Source organism: Notamacropus eugenii, chromosome X (genome assembly GCF_028372415.1).
Source record: "Notamacropus eugenii isolate mMacEug1 chromosome X, mMacEug1.pri_v2, whole genome shotgun sequence".
In the NCBI taxonomy this organism is placed as follows: Eukaryota; Metazoa; Chordata; class Mammalia; order Diprotodontia; family Macropodidae; genus Notamacropus; species Notamacropus eugenii.
This window is the reverse complement of record NC_092879.1, coordinates 79656647-79676165: the sequence shown is the minus strand read 5'-3', so window position 1 is coordinate 79676165 and position 19519 is coordinate 79656647. Positions and strand designations below refer to the sequence as shown.

Here is a 19519-nt window from a genome sequence, read left to right as displayed (position 1 = left end):
GCAAGTAAGAGGTTTTCATTATTTTCCTTGGAAAGTTAAGATAGTAGTTAGACAAACAAAAAACCAGATAGTGAACTAGTTTTAAAATGTTTCAATTGTTGTATTAAACCCACTGAACTTGGCAACTGTCAGTTTTAATTATGGCAATACTAGCCCAATCAAGTTTTCAAATTACATCAATGTTGACAAATGCCTATCGTTCAACATGCCTTTAGGATAGATCAATTTCTCCTATATTTTGTACTTTGTGCAATATGACTGAAGTGGAGCTTTAAGTCATAAATAGGTACAGTTTGAATTGCTTATCCTTAGAAATACCTCTGTGTGTGTATGCATGTGTCTCAAAGAGCCTCTTTATACAGATTAAATTAAGCCTACTACAATAATAATCTCAACAGGTCGCATGATATCATGGCATTAACTCCTATAGCATCCTGTGGGGGATGAGGGAGGAGGCTGAGAATCTACCTTAGACTGAAATTAACGACATTTTATCTTCTTGGTGAAGAATGAATTTAGTGGTTTTCCCTTTATTAATGGATTTCCTGTTTTATTCAGCTTGTTAAAATGGAAGCTAAGGAAATATAAGCCCAAAAGGCAGTGAATTTTGCTGCTGTATATATTCCATTGAAACGATTTTTTAAAAGCAGAAATGAAAAAAAATAAGACCCAGAAGGTCCTGTAAAATGCAACCTATGAGACATTTTTCAGCCCTGATCCAACAATGAAAGCATCTCCATGCAGAAATGGGCCGTAATGGTGGGGAGTTAGCTGCATTTTCTTTCCTTGCACCCTCTTTTGCCCACTGGACTACCTGGGGAGTCTGAGCAGCTACTTACTATTTCTTTCGGCACTCGCTAGCGCGGTCAATGCGGAATTCAGGTAAACTGATGAATCCTTCAGCTTTTTCGTCCTACCAGAAAAGAAAAGAGAATGTTGAATAAACATTTTAAACAAAGCTGGGCCTCAAAATGAAGGAGAGTATCAGTTATATCACCCGACTCTGAGCCAGGTCACAAATGTGGTAATGAACATATTTTCCTTGACTGTTTATTCAAGAATGCAGCAGTTTACTTAGCATGTACTCGAAACAGCTTTCTGTAAAGTGAATGAACCGTGCATTCATTAAACCAGTGAGAACAACAATCTCTTCTCTGTTAATGATAACACAGAGTTGCTTCAAAATATGCAAATAACTTTCAACATCTTCTGGGGCATTCAAAGCAGAGATTAACAAACAATGCATCAATAAAGACCAGCAGCCACATTACCACTCAGAGCAACACACACACATTTCTAAACCATGTTAAATTGGCCAGTACAAAACAACATTTATATGCACTAATCATTTTTTATCTCCAAAGTGCTTTAAAAATCTTTACAAATTAATTGACTCATCATTGCTGGGCAGTAGATAAGTCATGTTCTCACGTCAGAGATGAAAAGTGTGAAGCAGAAAACTTAAGTGAGCTGCATGGGGTGGATGTGTGTGGGGGATGGCAGAGACTGCGACAGAGTCTCTTTGTGCAGTCCTGACATGACTGTGTCTTGAGACTTGCTATGAATGACACAAGCCGAGCGTATTCCAATAGTCTATAGAGCATGGAGGAGTATGGGCTCTGCAAATCCCTTATGCTATTCTGTGTTGAATCTATTAAGTCATTCAGGCTGAGCTGCCATTTCTTCAGGGGTATAAAAGTCAGCATTCTGTGACAGTGAAAAGAAGGCTGAACTTGGATTGGAGGACCTATGTGACCCAGGGTGAGGCACTTAACACTTTCAGCCTCAGTTTCCTCATCAGTAAAATAAAAGGCTTGGACTAGACAAATTCTAACATTCCTCCCAATGCTAAATCCTATGACTGAAGGCTTATTTCCAGACTAAACATTCCCAGTTCTTTCAACTATTCTTCATATGAAATTTTTTTCCCATTTCATTGTCTATCCCAGGCCCCTTCCTTGGGACATATTTTCATTTAAAAAGGTACCTCTTTGAATGCACCAATCTCCTAGAACTGGAACAATCACTTGAAATGTGGCCCAGTCAAGGCAGAATCTGGTGGAATGACAGCCTAGGTTGATCAGGATATTATACTTCTCTTTATGTAGCCAAAGCAACTACGTTCAATTCTTTTTGGAAGTCACATGACAGTGTTGGCTTATATTGAGCTTCCAGTCCATTGAAATCTTTTTAAAGGCAAGCTTCCCCCAATCCCTTTGCAGTTGATTTTTTAAAACCAGAATGCAGAAGTGTATATTTATTTCTGTTAAATTTTACCTTTCTTCTAGATCATCACAATGATCTTTTTGGATCCTGATTTTATTATCTAGCATATAAACTATCCTCCTCACTTCTGTGACTTCTGTCACTCACAAAATGGATGAGCATATCATCTTTCTTTATCCAAGTCACTGATAAAAAGGTGAAATAGTCAAGGTAGCTAGGTGGCACCATAGGAGATAGAGTGCTGGGCTTGGAATCAGAAGATTCATCTTGCTGAGTTCATCTGGACTCAGATACTTCCTAGCTGTGTGACCCTGGGGAAGTCACTTCACCCTGTTTACCTTACTTACCTCACCTGTAAAATGAGCTGAAGAAGAAAATAGCAAACCACTCCAGTATCTTTGCTAAGAAAATCTCAAATGGGGTCACAAGAGTTGGACACAATTGGAACAACTGAACAACAACAATGATAGAAACCCATGTGGCACACTACTCTCCAGGATAGTCGTTTATCACTGTTGTTGTTGGCTCCTAACTGAACTAATCTTTCTCTATGCTGTCCACAAGGATATTAGAAAGATCTTGTAAAATGCCTTGGTAAAATCCAGATACATGATGCTTACAGAATAATCCAGCAGTTTAGTTAGAAAGGAAATAGGGCCAGTTTGGCATGACTTGTTGTTAATGAACCCATGCCAACTCAAATAATCACTGTTTTCCTTACTGAGCATTCACAAAGAATTCATTTAATTAAAGGGTCCTAGAATTTTCTGGGGACTAGCATCAAGGTTTATGGTTTGGAGAATCTACCTTCATCTCCCTCTTGGACAACTGGGATGGATTTGTCAGTCTGCAGGGAATTTTTTGTACTTTTGTTCTCCAAAGTTTCTAAGAGATCGCTGATCTTTTCATTCTCCTCTCCAGAGCCTTTCAGTCCCTGGTAGGGAAATAAAGCTCATATTTCGGAGTGAACTCATATCTCCTCATCTGCCTTGGGCTTCCCTCCTGTCCTGAAGGTTATTCTCCTTAATAGTAAAGAGGGAAGCAGAACAGGAGTTGGAGAGTCACTCTTTTGCCCTGTAGTCTGTTAGGTTTGGCTAGCTCTCCTTTCTTCATCCTTCTCTTCCCTTGGAACAGAACTTGAAAGTCATCTTTGTTCTTAACGATTTACCCAGGCATCAATTCATTGCAGTAGTTACCTCCCTGCCCAGGATAGAGTATATGCTTAGTAAATGCAAGCTCTTTACTTGCTTGCTTGTATAGGTTTGTCTTCCTGACATTCTTGCAAGCCAATCCATGACACTCCTTTGTATTTAGAAAGATCATGGGAGTTCTGAGGTGGAAAGGACTTAAAGTCCATTCCTCTAATTTTGCAGAGGAGGAAACTGAGGCTCAGACATGGCAAGGACTCCCTCAAGGTCACAAAGATAATGACCTGGGTCCTCTGATTTCAAATCAAGAGTTTCTTCTACAACATTACATATTTATTCTTGGATATGACAATCTTCTTCCATATTTGTATTTGATTTTTTCTGGAAGGAGAATTAGTTTGGTCCTATGATTTTTATCAGTTATTGGATCAACAAGATGAAGAGGCAATAGAGAAAAGTAATTTTTTTCTATTTACTGTAGGCATAAAAACCAGGGAGTAGTATTTCTTCATAATGGGAAATGTTTGAGTGCTTTTGACTATAGGATATAAACTTTCCCATTTGCACACCCTCTTTAAAAATATTAGTGTCTGTGAATTATCTTCCAGTAAGAGTTGTGCCTTTATTGACTTGCCTCCTACTATTAGATACTGTTAGCAAGCCATTGCTTATGAATTTATCAGAAATACCCTTGTCTAATTGAGCCAAGGCTTCTCTGGGTCAGAAGAATTTGACGGAGATTCTCTCCCTCTCGATACACTTACTTCTGGGTTGGTGTACCAGTAGAGGGATGATTCTTTTAGAATGAACCAGTATTTTCTCCATTTCTGGGTGAAGTAGCCTTTGCCATCATTCTTCTTCCACAGCCAACCTTCGCAGTCTCCATGGCCCAAGTCTTTGCAAGAGATGCGTCTTCGGCTTCCACTGTTCCAAGAACTCCCTGTGGGGTGAAGGAAGACAAGGCAGAAATGAATTTCTCTACAGACAGCTTGCTGCCCAGGATAGGGACGTAACAGGAGAAAGCCAGCTAAACAAAAAGAATACTACTCTGGCTTTTTAATCACTGGTGGTTTACCCCAATCTATTAACAGTCATCTAGCCAGCAATACCTGACAAAGAATTATTTTCTATACGAACAGTGGCATCTTTACCACTGCGAACAAGAATCCACCCATAAAAAGAAAGATTCCTTCTTTCCATAATACTATGGAACAATCTTTGCAAAGAACAGATTGGCAACTACGTTCAAGGGTGTGTTCCAAAAAATTCATGTCTGTATAAGAGTCCGAAAATATTTGTGCGATGAAAAAAGAAATCAACGCAGGTTTGGACTTTGATAGTCATTAGGTTGTCGAAAATGTCTTTTCCTAAAATAGATTTAGTGTTTTTTTCCTCCTCTTGCTTCTAGATTGGTTAGTGGCTGGAGTGTTTGACTGCTGTGATCAACCCCACTAGGACAGTTCTTTGCAAAGGGAAGTGATGACCATATAAATACAGTATTTAACACGGAACCCTGCCAGACTGCTCTGCTGGGCTCCACCAGTAACTCAGAGCCAACTGACTCAGCAGGTTCATCCACCAAAACATTTTTTAGTTTGAGTTATTGTCACATGTCAGCAAAAGATCCTGACCTAAGTCTCTGGGTCAGTAGTTGCATTCACATTCACATTCTCAGGTACAAAGCTGATAAACTATAAGTGTTCCTTTGGAATTTAATTTCAACTACAGTAGAAGAACAAAACAATAATGTCTGCATCAGCTCTACTCTCAGTTCTATGACGGACTCTGTTTGGCAGCAGGATTTGACCCTTTGTTTTCTTAAATTCTAAACATCTTACTTAATAACCATGAAATTTCAGTATCTCTTCTATGAACTGAGTTCTTCCCTGGTGCCTATATCACTTTTCCTGCAAAGCCTGAGGCAAATTTAATTACAGTATTAGACATTTTCGTTGGAAAAATCCAGTTTATGTTGTTACATTAATTATAATTGTCTTACAGCTGTGCCACACTGTTAGAAGTTTGTAGCACATTAAATTGCTTTTTTTTTAACCCTTACTCCAGGGTCCAGCTCATAACAGATGTGCTAACTACCACAGAGACCATAGCACCCTGGGCAACATTCAGAACCTAGAGACCTTTCCTGTTTGTGCCTTCAGAGATAGGATCAAGCCCACTACTGTGCCAACCCTGCATGTTCCTGATGAAGCCTTGAGGCAGGTAGCAGTGGGGGCTTCTTTACAAAGCAGCAGCAGCCACACTTTCCCCTGTCCTTGGCTACTTCTTCTAAGCAATCTTCTTTGTCCTTAAGTCTTAGGAATGGGTTGGTTTGTTTCTGTGAAAGTGCTGGAGCATCTTTTGGTTTGGCCACTGTTTCAATGAGCTAAGAGGACACTGCTCCATCTTTTGAATGGTTTTATTCGGAGTGGGTGGGTGCTTCCCAGAGAGCAGCTGACTTTCCAAATGATTACCTTAATGCTATGGTCAATGCTAGTGAGCCACAGACAAATTAGGAGTATATAAATGATCTAATCCAGTGGAGTCAAAAAGGGAGAAACAAGGGCCACTCAACCATTCGTAAGTATCCCCGCAGGCTGCATATTGACTTAGCTTTTAAAATGTAATGTCATCTACATTTTATTATATATTTTAAAAATTTTGTTAAATATTTCCCAAATACATTTGAATCTGGTTTGGACTGCATTCGGGAGTGTGGTAGGCTACACGTGGCTCAGCAACTGAGTGACATCTCTGATCTAATCTATCCCATTCATTTTTGAGAGGAGAATACTGAAGCCCACCAAACACACGAAGTGACCCACTTGAAGTTGCACAATGAGTTAGTTAGTGGCAAAGCTGGGATTAGAACCCAAGTCTTTTGGCTCTCAGTCTATTATATCATGCACTAAGCGTTACTCAGGCTGCTTGGGATCCCAATATACTATGATCTGGGATTGGGTTACTTTTTCTGGATTTTAGGTCTGAATATGGATGATGAGACTTGAGATAACTTATTAAAGTATGACTGTTAAATGGGAAATTAATGATGGGAAGAAATTCTCTTAATTTCAGAAGATCAATCAGAAAACAAGACCCCTTCTGCATGTTGAACATGGCCCAATCTTTGTAGAAGGAAAAAAATGAGAAGAGATTTAAAAAAAAATTGAATAACAAAGAGTAATTTCTATAATTTACCTCTGGACCATTTCTTGGTTTTTTCTCTCAAGGAAGTGTAGTGGAAAGACTATTAGAAAAAGAAAAAAATGTGAATTAATAACAGTTCATGCTTCATACAATAGTAATCATACTTATTAAACTATCACATTGTATGTGTTTATACCCATGGTTTTGTTCATTGCTGTCATTTCAAGAAACAGAAAAAAATGAATTTTGAATGGCAGCAGATTTTTAAAGGCGTATTCAAAGAGTAGCAAGCTAATTGTATACAGAAAGAATCTGCTTTATTGGCTTATATCAGACACTTGACTGCCTGAAGGTTGTATTTTACTGATAATGAGCTAACATTTGTATCCTTAAAGCGCTGCATAAGAGATTTAGGCAAATGCTTTTCAACAGAGCCCATATACATCCTTCCAATCTAAGGTGAAAAAACAAAGACTCCTCTAGGTCCTTTCCAGTTCATTTGTTTTTCTTATGTTAACTTCTCATTGTCTTATTGTGTTTCTCCAATAAATGGTGTTATTAGTAAAAGAACACTATTTCACATGTGAATAGCATTTTATATAAAGTGCCTTATATGTTTTCCAATCACTCTCTCATTTATTCTCTCATTTATCTTCACAATGGCCCTGGGTGGGTGGAAGAACTGGATGATGATGATTATCTCCATTTCACAGATGAGAAAACTGAGGCCCAAATTCACACACTAAGTTAGTGGCAGGAAATGGAGGACTAGACATTTCCCACTATCTTCATGACCTCTCAAGCTTCCCCAAAATAAGAAGTATACACAAGAGACAAAGCAATTGAAACTATCTCCAATCTAAGACATCATGTACCCTAAAGGGAAACCACAGAAGGAAATAGAATAATGTATTTTAAAGAGCAAAGGAGCTCAAAATGAAGACATACTCTGCAAATCTGAACCTAATCATTGATGAAAAAAGATGAGTATTCAATAAAAAAAAGAGGCATTTGAAACATTCCTATAAAAACTGGACTGAGCAGATTATTTGCTTTGCCAACAAAAATACCAGAAGGGGAAGCAAAACTAACAGCCATGAAAGGTCCAGGCGATGCCATTCCTTCCTTTCCCCAGCAGGCTGTCCCCTCCATCAGCCCTACTTTCTCATTTACTTTAATCTCTCCCTGTCTAATGGCTCCTTCCCTACTACCTACAAACATGTCCATGCCTCCCCCCATACTCAGAAAAGATCCCATTTGTTCTATCCATTCCTGCTATCATCCCATTAATCTTCTCCCTTTTGTGGCTAAACTCTTTAAGAAGACAGTCTACAATTGAAGACTTCCTTTCCTTTCCCTTAAGTCTCTATAATCTGTCTTCCAACTTGATTATTGAACTGAAACTACCTTTTCTAAAGTTACCAATGGTTTCTTCATTGCCAAGTCCAATGGCCTTTATTGGTGTTCATCCTTCTTGACCTCCTTGCAGTCTTTGACACTGTTGATCACAATCTTTTCTCTAGGTTTTCATGGCAGTACTCTTTCCTGTTTCTTCTCCTACCTGTCTGAACACTCCTCAGTATCTTTTGCTCAGTCATCATCCGGGTCCCACCTGTTAACTGTGGATGTCCACAGGGTTCTCTCCTAGGGCATCTTCTCTCTATGTACCATTTCACTTGGCTATATCAGTAATTATCATGAATTCAGTTATCATATCTCTGTTGTTGATTTTCGGATCTATTTAGCCAGCCCTAACCTCTCTGCTGACCTCCAGTCTCACTCACATCTCCAACTGCCTTCTAGATGTCTTGAACTGGCTCTCTTGCAGACAACTTAAAATCAGTATGACCAAGACTGAACTCATTATCTTTGTTCCCAAACCTTCCCCCTTCCAAACTTGCATATTGCTGTTGAGGGTACCACCCTTCTCCCACTCACCCAGGCTCACAACCTTGATCTCATCCTTGACTTCTCACTCCTCAACACTCATGTCCAATCTGTTGCCAAGATCTGTCAATTTTGCACTTGCAGCATCTCTCCTATACACCTTCTTCTCTCCTCCAATACCACCACAACCCTGGTAAAGTCCCTCATCACCTCATGCCTAGACTATTGAACTAGTTCACTGACTGGTCTCCCTGCCTCAAGTCTCTACCCATTCCAATCCAGACTCTACTTGGCTGTCAAATTGACCTTCCTAAAGCACAAGTATACCTGTGTGCTTGGGGGGTTACACCTTATTCCCTTCCACATAGTCTGGGATCTAGTGAGTCTGGCTTCCTTGCTGTTCATCTCTATCTCATGGGCTCTCTGACTTCCTTTAGATCTGAGCTAAAATTCTGCCTTCTCCAAGAAGCCTTTTTCAATCCCCCTTAATTCTTGTGCCTTTTCTCTGTTGCTCATCTCCAATTTATCCTGTAAATATCTTGTTTGTATATAGTTGTTTGCATGTCTTCACCATTAGGCTGTGAGCTCCTTGAGAGCAAGGATTTTCTTTTGTCTTTCTTTGTATCACCAGTGCTTAGCATAGTGCTTTGCACTGTAGTTGGTTGTTGTCCTTCGTTCTTAGTTTTTTAAAAATTATTTTATTTGTTTTCAATGTTCTACAATCACTTCCATATATCTTAGATTTTTTCCCTTCCCTTCCCCTCCTTCCCCCCTCCCTCCCCCTTCCCTCCCTGAGATGGCATACAATTTTATATAGGTTTAACACATACATTCTTATTAAATACATTTTCACCTTAGTCATGTTGAATAGAAGAATTAAAATGAATGGGAGAAACCATAAAACAAAGCAAAACATAATACAAAAGAAAATGGTCCGCATCATTCTGCAATCCAATTCCATAGTTCTTTCTCTGGATATGGAAGGCATTTTCCCTCAAAAGACCACTGGGAATTTTTTAAATCATTGCATAACAATGAAGTACCAAGTCTACCAGAAAAATTCCTCACACACTGTGGTTGTTGCTGTGTACAAAGTTCTCTTTCACTCAGCATCAGTTCATATAAGTCTTTCCAGGCCTCTTTGAAGTCTTCCTGTTCATCATTTCTCATAGTACAATAGTATTCCATTACATTCATATACCACAATTTATTCAGTCATTTCCCAATGGATGGGCATCCACTTGGTTTCCAGTTTTTGGCCACCACAAAGAGAGCTGCTATAAATATTTTTGTGCATGTGGGACCCTTTCTCATTTTTATGATCTCTTTGGGGTACAGTCCTAGAAGTGGTATTGCTGGGTCAAAGGGTATGCACATTTTTGTAGCCCTTTGGGCTTAGTTCCAAATTGCTCTGGAGAATGGTTGGATCAGCTCACAGCTTCACCAACAATGTTATTCGTGTTCCAACTCTCCCACATCTTCTCCAACATTTATCATCTTTCTGTTTTGTCATGTCAGCCAATCTGATAGGTGTGATGTGGTACCTCAGAGTTGTTTTGATTTGCATCTCTCTAATCAATAGTGATTTAGAGCATTTTTTCATATGAGTAGAGAAAGCTTTAATTTCTAACTCTGAAAACTGTCTGTTCATGTCCTTTGACCATTTTTCAATTAAAGAATGACTTGTATTCTTGTACATTCGACTCAGTTCTCTATATATTTTAGAAATGAGGCCTTTATCACAGACAGTAGTTGCAAAAATTCTTTCCCAGTTTTCTGCTTCCCTCCTAATCTTGGTGGCATTGGGTTTGGTTATGCAAAAACTTTTCAATTTAATGTAATCAAAGTTATCCATTTTGCACTTCATAATGTTTTCTGTCTCTTGTTTAGACAAAAATTTTTCCATTCTTCATAAATATGATAAATACACTATTACTTGCTCCACTAATTTGTTTATAGTATCAATCTTTATACCTAGATCATGTACCCGTTAGGACTTTATTCTTGTGTACGGTATCAGGCATTGGTCTATGCCCAGTTTCCGCCACACTGTTATCTAGTTTTCCCAGCAATGTTGTTGACCAGTGACTTCTTATCCCAGAAGCTAGGGTCCTTGGGTTTATCAAACAGTAGATTGCTATATTCATTGACTGCTGTATCTTGAGTACCTAGCATATTCTACTTGTCTAACCTTCTGTTTCTTAGCCAGTACCAAGTGGTTTTGATAATTACTACTTCATAATACAATTTGACATCTGGTAGAGCTAGGCCGCCTTCCCTAGCATTTCTTTTCATTAGTTCCCTTGATATTCTGGACCTTTTGTTCTTCCAGATGAATTTTAATATTATTTTTTCTAGGTCTAGAAAATAATTATCTGATAGTTTGATTGGTATGGCACTGCATAAGTAAATTAATTTAGGTAGAATTGTCATTTTTATTATAGGGTCTCAGCCTACCCACCAGCAACTGACGTTTTTCCACTTACTTAGATCTGACTTTATTTGTGCCAAAAGTGTTTTGTAATTGTGTTCATATAGTCCCTGAGTTTGTTTTGGCAGGTAGGCTCCTAGATATTTTATAGCGTCTACTGTAGCTTTAAATGGGATTTCTCTTTCTATCTCTTGCTGTTGGGCTTTGTTAGTAATATATAGAAATGCAGAAGATTTGTGTGGGTTTATTTTGTAACCTGCAACTTTGTCAAAGGTGTTTATTATTTCACCTAGCTTTTTATTGTTGTCCTTTATTCTTGAAGAGGACCAAAATGACATCTCTGTGCTAGAGTCAAGTTTCAATGAGTCTGACTGTGGTTGATCAGACCAGTATGAGCTCACAATGCTCTACCACAGGTCAGGCACAAAGAGTCTACGTGAACATTTGGGGTGGATAATCTAAATGTGCTCATTCTGTGTTTCCTTTGAGCTGTTCCAATTCTGGTTTGCTCATAAGCACAGCACCTTCTCTGATGTGGGCAAGCCACACTGAGTGGTCCTGTTCCAGTGTCTCCCATGTCACACAATCAATTCCAAAATTCTTAAGAGACACCTTGAGAGTGTCCTTGTATTGTTTCTTCTGACTACCATGCGAACACTTGCCCTGTGTAAGTTCTCCATAAAATATTCTTTTTGGCAAGCGTGTGTTTTGCATTTGAACAACGTGGCCAGCCCATCAGAGCTGTGGTCTCTGAAGCAGAGTTTGAATGCTTGGCAGTTTAGTTCAAGCAAGGACCTCAGTGTCTAGTACCTTATCCTGCCAGATGATTTTCAGAATCTTCCTAAGACAGTGCAAATGGAAGTGATTCAGTTTCCTGGCATGGCACTGGTCGACTGTCCAGATTTCACAGGTAGTAGGCACTTAGTGCTTGTTGACAAAATAAGAGAAGGACCACTAAGAATTTCCTTTCTAAAAGCCTGCAAGGAAAAATGGGTAAAAGTGTAACTCAAATGTAAAAACTGATTGTAGGGAATAGGCTTGAAATATCATCGACTAAACTTCAGCAAACTTGACCTACAGGTGAATCAACATTTTTTTGTTGGAGTGAACTGCAGAATGAAAGGGCATGTAAGAATGGAGAAGAAGGAAGATGAAAGGGAATGTGTGATATACCCTAATCAAGATGATGGTAAACCAGAATGGGAAAATAACTCCTGTAGTCTCCCAAAAGGAAGGGAACTTATGGGAGAAAGTGTGGTGTGGCAAAGGGGGGAGTGATTGAAACAAGGGGAAAGAAAGAGGAAAATCTGAATTTACTGGTGGTGGGGGTCTTACTGAAGAAAACTGCCATGGGAGAAGGAGACATTCTATAATGGGAGATTGGGACCTTGCAATGAACATAACTTGCAGGGATATGGTACTTAGAGAGACCACAGCCTGTGAGAGACTTGTACCTCCATGCACAGCATCCTGCCTCAGAAGAGGAATCAATGTGGGAAGGCATGGACCTAGAATGGAAATTTCATGGGAAATGGGAAAAATGATCATACAGAAAGCAGGGGCTCGTAATAAGCTACACAATTAGGGACATAGAAAAATTTCTACCATGGGACATTGCTTCTATCTTCTCTCTTTCTCTCTCCAGGGGTTGTTATTTCTAAAAGTAAGGCACAAGTAGACTGGAGGAAGGGGACAAGATCTGCAAAGCAATAACACAGAAATTCAAAAGAGGTGCCTCAGAACTTTAAAATTTTAAATCCATGCAGAATATAGAGACAAAAGAAGGAAAGAATCAGAGAATAAGAGCTTAGAACAGACAGAAAAGGACCAATGAAGAGAATGAGGGAAAGAAATCCTTTGCCTACCCTGGGCAACTTGCAGTTTCTAAAAGATAATACTCTCTCTCTCTCTTTCTGTCTCTCTGTCTCTGTCTCTGTCTCTGTCTCTGTCTCTGTCTCTCTCTCTCTCTGTCTCTGTCTCTGTCTCCCTATCTCTCTCTCCGTGTCTCTGTTTCTCTCTCTCTCTCTCTCTGGGCTTGGTAAGATTAGAGTTCAGTCTTGAAGAAAGCTAGGGAGCAACTGGAGCCCAAGAAGCAGAGGTGAGTGGGCAGAGCATTCTAGGCATCTGGTATGAAGCCTTTCTTTGTTTTCCTAGTAGGCACTTAATAAATGCTTGTTGACTGACTGACTGATCTTCACTTGAAGACTAGCCCTATCTTCATTCATGATTCAAAAAAGTATTTGGCATATCCTGGCCAACTTTCCTAGTCTTTAATCTGACTTTAGAAAAGCAATGAATTAGCTATGTTACTTCTTGACCTGGTTTCCTTGAATAATTAGGAGTCAGTGTATATTGGTATATTTAGTTAAGTTTCCAAAAAATGGGAGATTATTCCAAGTCTATACAAAGTACCCTAGATATAGAATCAACAGGCACTTTCCTGTCAATATTTCTTTAGTGATACCCCAAAAACCTTTGAAGAAATGATTGAAGTCTATATTATTCCTTTCATCTCCAAAGTGCTGCAGCCCATGAACTGGCTGCTTCCTGGCAAATGTTTGTTAATGGCTAATTTACAGTTTTCTGTTCATGGTTAGACCACCTGCTCTTGCATCAATCAGTATATACTCAGGGAATAGAAGCCCATTCTAATATTATCCTCAAACAGTTGAGAAGCTAAATCTGTTGCTAAAACATATGTGTGTGTATTTATACACAAGCAGACACGCATCATACTCCAAAGTAAAAAAGAAATGAGTTTTAGATTATCTGACTCATGTCCCCCTTCCTCTACTAACATGGATAAGCAAATGTGACTATATAGTCAGGCCAGCTGTTCAGAGACATTATGATGGGAAAATTTTGTTTTAGGCCAAGAGTGGAAAATACTGAAAAGAGAATGCTTTCTTGGATTAAACATTCTTCTAGCCTGCCCTGAAATTTGAGACCAAAATGCCGGGAAAGCTAGTCCATTTTTGTTCAGTCATTTCAATCGTGTCCGACTCTTCATGCCCCCATTTGGGATTTTCTTGGCAAAGATACTGGAGCTGTTTGTCATTTCCTTCTTCAACTCATTTTACAGATGAGGAAACTGATGATGCAAACCTGGTTAAGTGACTTGCCCAGGGTCACAAAGCTAGTAAGTATCTGAGGCCACATTTGAACTCAGTTATTCTTGACTCCAGGTATAGCACTCTATCTGCTGTGCCGCCTAGCTGCTGTAAGCTAGTCCATAGAAAAACACTGTGAAGGAAGAGACAAAATAAACAAAATGGCATCAGTGTGCCTGAGAACAGAGAACATATGTGGGAAATTCCAGTGGATGATACTATTGTCAGCCTCTGGCTAAGATACAAGTTCAAACCTTGAGCAACTTTAAGTAGGTATATAAAAGCAATGAAAAATAGGAATCAAAGTGGGGGAAAAGCCCAGACTTCCCCCAGAGTCTCATATCATTTTGGTTGTATCTCCCATTCTGAATAATAACAACACATACAAAGGAAGTGATTAGAATCTTCATTTTTTAATGATGAAATTGCCGGGGGAAGAGACTTGGAAAACACCAGGACTTTGTGAATGCAGAGGCTGATTTCTGATTGAATGTGAGGGAGACAAGATATGGAGGGCTATTGTTTCACTGTCATTTACCATTGGTAGGCATACAGGATCACACAAAAGACTGAGAACCATTAAACTGGCAAAAAGAAAAAGACAAAGGCAATATTTAATTGTATTTTAGCTCCTTTCCAAATGTAGAGAGACAGCTGTGGTGTAGTGACTGGAGAAGTGTCCCTAGAGCCTGCAGACCTGGAGTCAAGAGCCATACTGGTCATGTGACCCTGGGCATGGCTTTCAACCTCTCAGTGCTGTGGGCAACTCTCTGAAGACTCTTCACTGCAGAGAAGGTGCCAACTTGTATGAGTAGAGGGAGTTTCCTCCACTACAAGTTTATCCTACCAATGAAACCACAACTTCAGCCTCTCTCCACATCCCTTCACATGTAGAGGTATGAAAGGTTGGGGGTCATCCTCATGGCTTATTTTTACTTAAAAAGATAGCCTGTATACAGGAGATAGACCTTTTGAGGTCTTATTTTGGACTTTAAAAATGTATTTGTCCCCTGAAATGTGGGGCTGTGCCTAGTGATTTCAGCTGACTTGAGCACTGTTTTAATGTGAGTTGGAGGTTTGATTGCAATGAGGGAAAGTTAGTCCCATTCTGTTCCTACCTGGGCTGGCCCTGTTGCAAATTATGCCGTTGCTCAGAAAAGGGACCAGTTGAATACAATGAATAGAACAGTACAGATACATCCTCACTCCTGCAAACCCAGCTGAAAGCATATGCCTATTTGATGGCAGATCAATAGCGTAATTATAATTATATATGTATGTATGTATGTATGCATGCATGCATCTACCTAGCTACCTATCAGATGGTGCCTCAGATGTTATCCCCAGACCGTGCACCTATACATGAATTGTTAGGATAATAACTTTTTGAAGATATCTTAACATTTTAAAACTGTAATTCAAAAAGAGCAGTAAATATTGCAAAACAACATTTGCATCTCTCTTGATTTTCTCCTCATCTTTCTCATTGCTCAGACTTGCCAAAGTCCTGCAAACTCTCCTTCACTCCCTATTTCCGCCATCCCGAATCTTGCTGCTATTGCTATGCATTAAGTATTTCCTTTATTTCTTCCTATCATTCCTTTTCTACACTCAAACGTGGAATGGCTCCTCTCCACCTTGAATATTCATCCCTAAATGTTCTCAAAATGTTCCTATGCATACAGACTATTTCTACTTCAGTCCATCGAGACCATATCCTGTTTTGGTGTTCTATGAGCAATCACTGCTTTTATAAAACAAACTTAACAGATGGGATTTGGCTTAAACAATTCCATCAGAAGTCAAGGGTAAAAAATAAATTAATCAAATCTGTGACAATGGGCAGTACAATTAGACAAGGCACAGAGGGCAGCATGAGGCACTATATACATATATGTATATATATACATATATGTATTATATACACATATACTATTCACTCACCCCTTTTCTGAACACTGGTGCTGACTGAGGTTCAGTTGTGGAAAAAGAGAAAGAAAAAGGACACAAGCTAGAAAGGAAGTGGCACCAGTGATAAGTCCTAGGGAACCACAGTCATACTCTAAGATACCAACAGCCCCATAAGCCACTTTGGCCTATCTCTCCAAAAGACTGAGAATTTGTCATCAATATTGCTTTTATTCCAGTAAGAGGAAATAAGATGGTGATAAAGAAAAAGGTGGTATCCCATGGTTTCTTTCCATTGGCTTAATTTTACTGAATTAGAACAGAGAATACCAAAAAGAGGTGCATGTCCAGAGATAGTCTTGCCATTTGGAGAACAAGAAGATTTCAGATATGACCACAGAGAAGGGTGATGTAATTAAGCTGTCACTAAGTTCTGGAGCTTTAAATTTGTCTTCATGGTTCAATGAATGAGAAGGCAGAAATTTAAAGTCTCAACAGCTTATCTAGACCATCCTCTAGGTACCCAGGAAGGAATATTACTTCTCAGAGAATTAATTTCCAATCTGATTTTATTAAACAATCTCCCCTCCCCACGCTAATAATTGGATGCCTATCACTTTTGGAGACTTTCCAGATATTATAGGTCTGCATTTTTTATCTGCAACTCCATCCCTTTGTACACCAATCCTATTTTCCATATCTCAATTTATGGGGCATGACTGCAATCTGGCTTTCACTTGTTGGTTGCCCTATTGAGGCCCTGGCCCAAAAGAAAAATGTATTACCAGCAGCATTATTTTCACTTCTAAACTAGCCATAGAAAAAGATATCGTAGTGTCTAAGGATGGAAGGGTTCTTAGCTATGATGCAGTCCAATTTTTTCATTTCATAGAAGAGGAAATTGAGTCTTAGGGAAAGGAAATGACTTGTTCAAGATTATAGAGGTAGTAAGTAGTCTGGATTTGAACTCAGATCCACTGACTCCAAATTCCCTACTTTTCTCCTTTTCCATGCATTCCTTGCAATTTCTTCAGATTAAATGAAGATGTATATTCCATGTCTTACCCAGAAAACAGGCTTGATCATATACAGAGTTATTGCTGTAGAGAAATTTATGAGAGATATCTGCGAACAAGATGGAACTTCTCCAAATTCACAAAGACAGATTATATCTAAATGAGTCCTGAGCAACCAGGCTACCAACAGAAATAGCTCTTTTCCTACGTGCCACCTAGGCATAGTAATAGCTTGAGAGTATGTCACTTGAACAAAGAGGTAAACTTTAGGGCCACCAATCTTAAAAGCTTCTTTTTCCTTTTTTATTTTTTGACAAAATAAACACATGGGGATCTCATTTGAGCACTGCATCCATTCATGTAATTAAAACATGGAATTTGTTTTAAAATATTTCCCCTGGAAGGATGCCAGAGGGGATTAATCTACACATAAAAAAATAAAATGAAAACCAAACCATTAGCTCTTTATAAAACAGAACTTTATGAGATTTAATTAAAACATGATTTCATTTGTTCAGTAGGTTGAGTCTACTTTTCTCTTTATTTTGCAAAGGGAAGTGTTGCAATTTAAAGGACAATTTTCATATATGCAGCACAAATGTGAAATGTCAGACTGTTAAGGAAAATGTCTAACCTTCAAATGTTTAACCTTCAAAAATTCAAAAGATTATCAGGAAATCCCCCCATAATCTGGACTAAGGATTGGGAAGGAAATGACTCCAAGGGGAATATCTGAAGACCACAAGACCTGAGGAGATGAAAGTATCATTTGGAACTGGTGCTAATGAGGATCCCTAACTAGGAGGCCCAAAATGTAATAGAAGACAAAGCAGTGGATAGAAAGATAATTTTCTTGATATGGTGTGATATTAGTTGGGGCAGAAGCTGGAAAGAATCTTGGAGATTGTAGGGTTTGAGTTTGAATTCAGTACTGGCCTGTGCTGAGGGTGAATAATTGAACCACTCTGTGTTAAGGGACTTTATCAATAAAATAGATGACAGCAACAGTAGCCTGGCCTAGCTCTCACTCAGTATGGTCCTGGGGGAACTGGGAAAGCTGTTGAAATAGCGATTATTATTCGCCTTATTTCCCATGGACTTTGCTTCCCCTTGCTGAGTCCCTTTCCCCTCCCCCCACTCAGCATCCCACTGCTTTTACTAGTTTGTCTTACTTCCCTAATCTTTCCCCCTTCATTTCATCCCTCATTTGAACCTATTGCTTTCAGGAGCTCATCTCTTTCCTTTGTAGTGTGTGCTATCTGACTGCAATGGCTTTCCCTTGTGTTCTTCAAAAACATCCTCTCAATAGTCACTAACTTCTTAAAAGTTACATTCAACCTGCAAAACTTTGCCTTCTGTCCTCACCCCAATAACCTTCCCCCCAACTTCCCCCCCCACACCAGGTGAGGATTAAAGGAATACAAAATCCCTGTTACAAACAGGTAGAGTCAAACAAAACAAATTTTGGCATTGGCCATATAAAAACAAGTCGGAGTCTGCACTGAGTTCTTTGCCCCTCTATCAGGGTCCCTCTGGAATTGTGATCAGAGTCCCTAATTTTTTTGGAGTTGTCTTTACTTGATTTTTGTCATTGCATAAACTGGTCTTCTAGTTCTGCTCAGTTCATTCTGCATCAGTTCATATAAATCTTCCCAGGTTTCTCTGAAACTATCCTCTTATATCTTAAAGCACAATAATATTCCATCACATTTTTATATCATGACTTGTGCAGATATTCCCTGATCTATGAGCCAGTTTCTAACCCTGGGGAAAAGACTAGTATCTCATCTTAAAGGATCATGAAGCCACAGATTTCAAGCTAGAAAGGTCACTTAGACCCAGTCACTTTAATTTACAGATGAGGAAACTGAGGTTTAGAGAGATTAAGTGACTTGTCTAAGGTTTTGTGAGTGATATAGAATATTGCTAGTAAGAACGGGGCAGCTAGGTGGCGCTGCAGTGGGTAGAGCCCTGGACTTGGAATCAGGAAGACTCATCTTCCTGAGTTCAAACGTGACCTCAGGTACTTGCTAGCTATGTGACTCTGGCCAAGTCACTTAATCCTGTTTGACTCAGTTTCTCTATCTATAAAATGAGCTGGAGAAGGAAAATGCAAACCATTCCAGTATCTTTGCCAATAAATCTGAAAATGGGTCACAGAGAGTCAGACATGACTGAAACAACCTGACAACAACAACAGTTGGAAGGGACCCTAAAGGTCATCCCCTGCCTTCATTTTATAGGTCAAACAACTAATTAAAGTTAGAAGGAAGATTGGGGTCCAGTACTCCTCACTCCCACTGTATCATGCTGTCTGTGTCTATCAGTTCAGGTTCAGCTAATGGAGAACTCTGTGGCTTGATGGAGGCTGTGGGAAGGGAAACTATAGGAAAAGGTGAGAACATAGGAGACTGCATTCCCATGCTTCTCTATATGTGATAATCTGTACATGTGTGTACACACACACACATATGCTCACACACACATGCTCACACACATATGCTCACACACACACACACACACACACACACACACACACACACACACATGCTCACACACTATATTTTCTTCCAGACTGCGGAAAATGACTTCAGGAAAAGGAAAGAAGCTTGATGATTGGGTCATTTGAAAACATTTAACAAATCTCTC

The 19519-nt window shown here is 39.3% G+C and overlaps 1 protein-coding gene across 1 annotated transcript in view; it reads right to left on the bottom strand.

Annotated features, from left to right (window-relative positions):
• The window catches only part of LOC140515231 (connector enhancer of kinase suppressor of ras 2-like), a 570766-nt gene that overhangs the window by 73797 nt on the left and 477450 nt on the right, over positions 1-19519 (bottom strand). Inside the window, exons 15-17 of the mRNA XM_072625828.1 lie at positions 6570-6618; positions 4139-4314; positions 840-913 (exon numbers count right to left, since the gene is read on the bottom strand). Coding sequence (XP_072481929.1) covers positions 840-913; positions 4139-4314; positions 6570-6618 — 299 coding nt within the window. The remainder of the gene's footprint in view (positions 1-839; positions 914-4138; positions 4315-6569; positions 6619-19519) is intronic.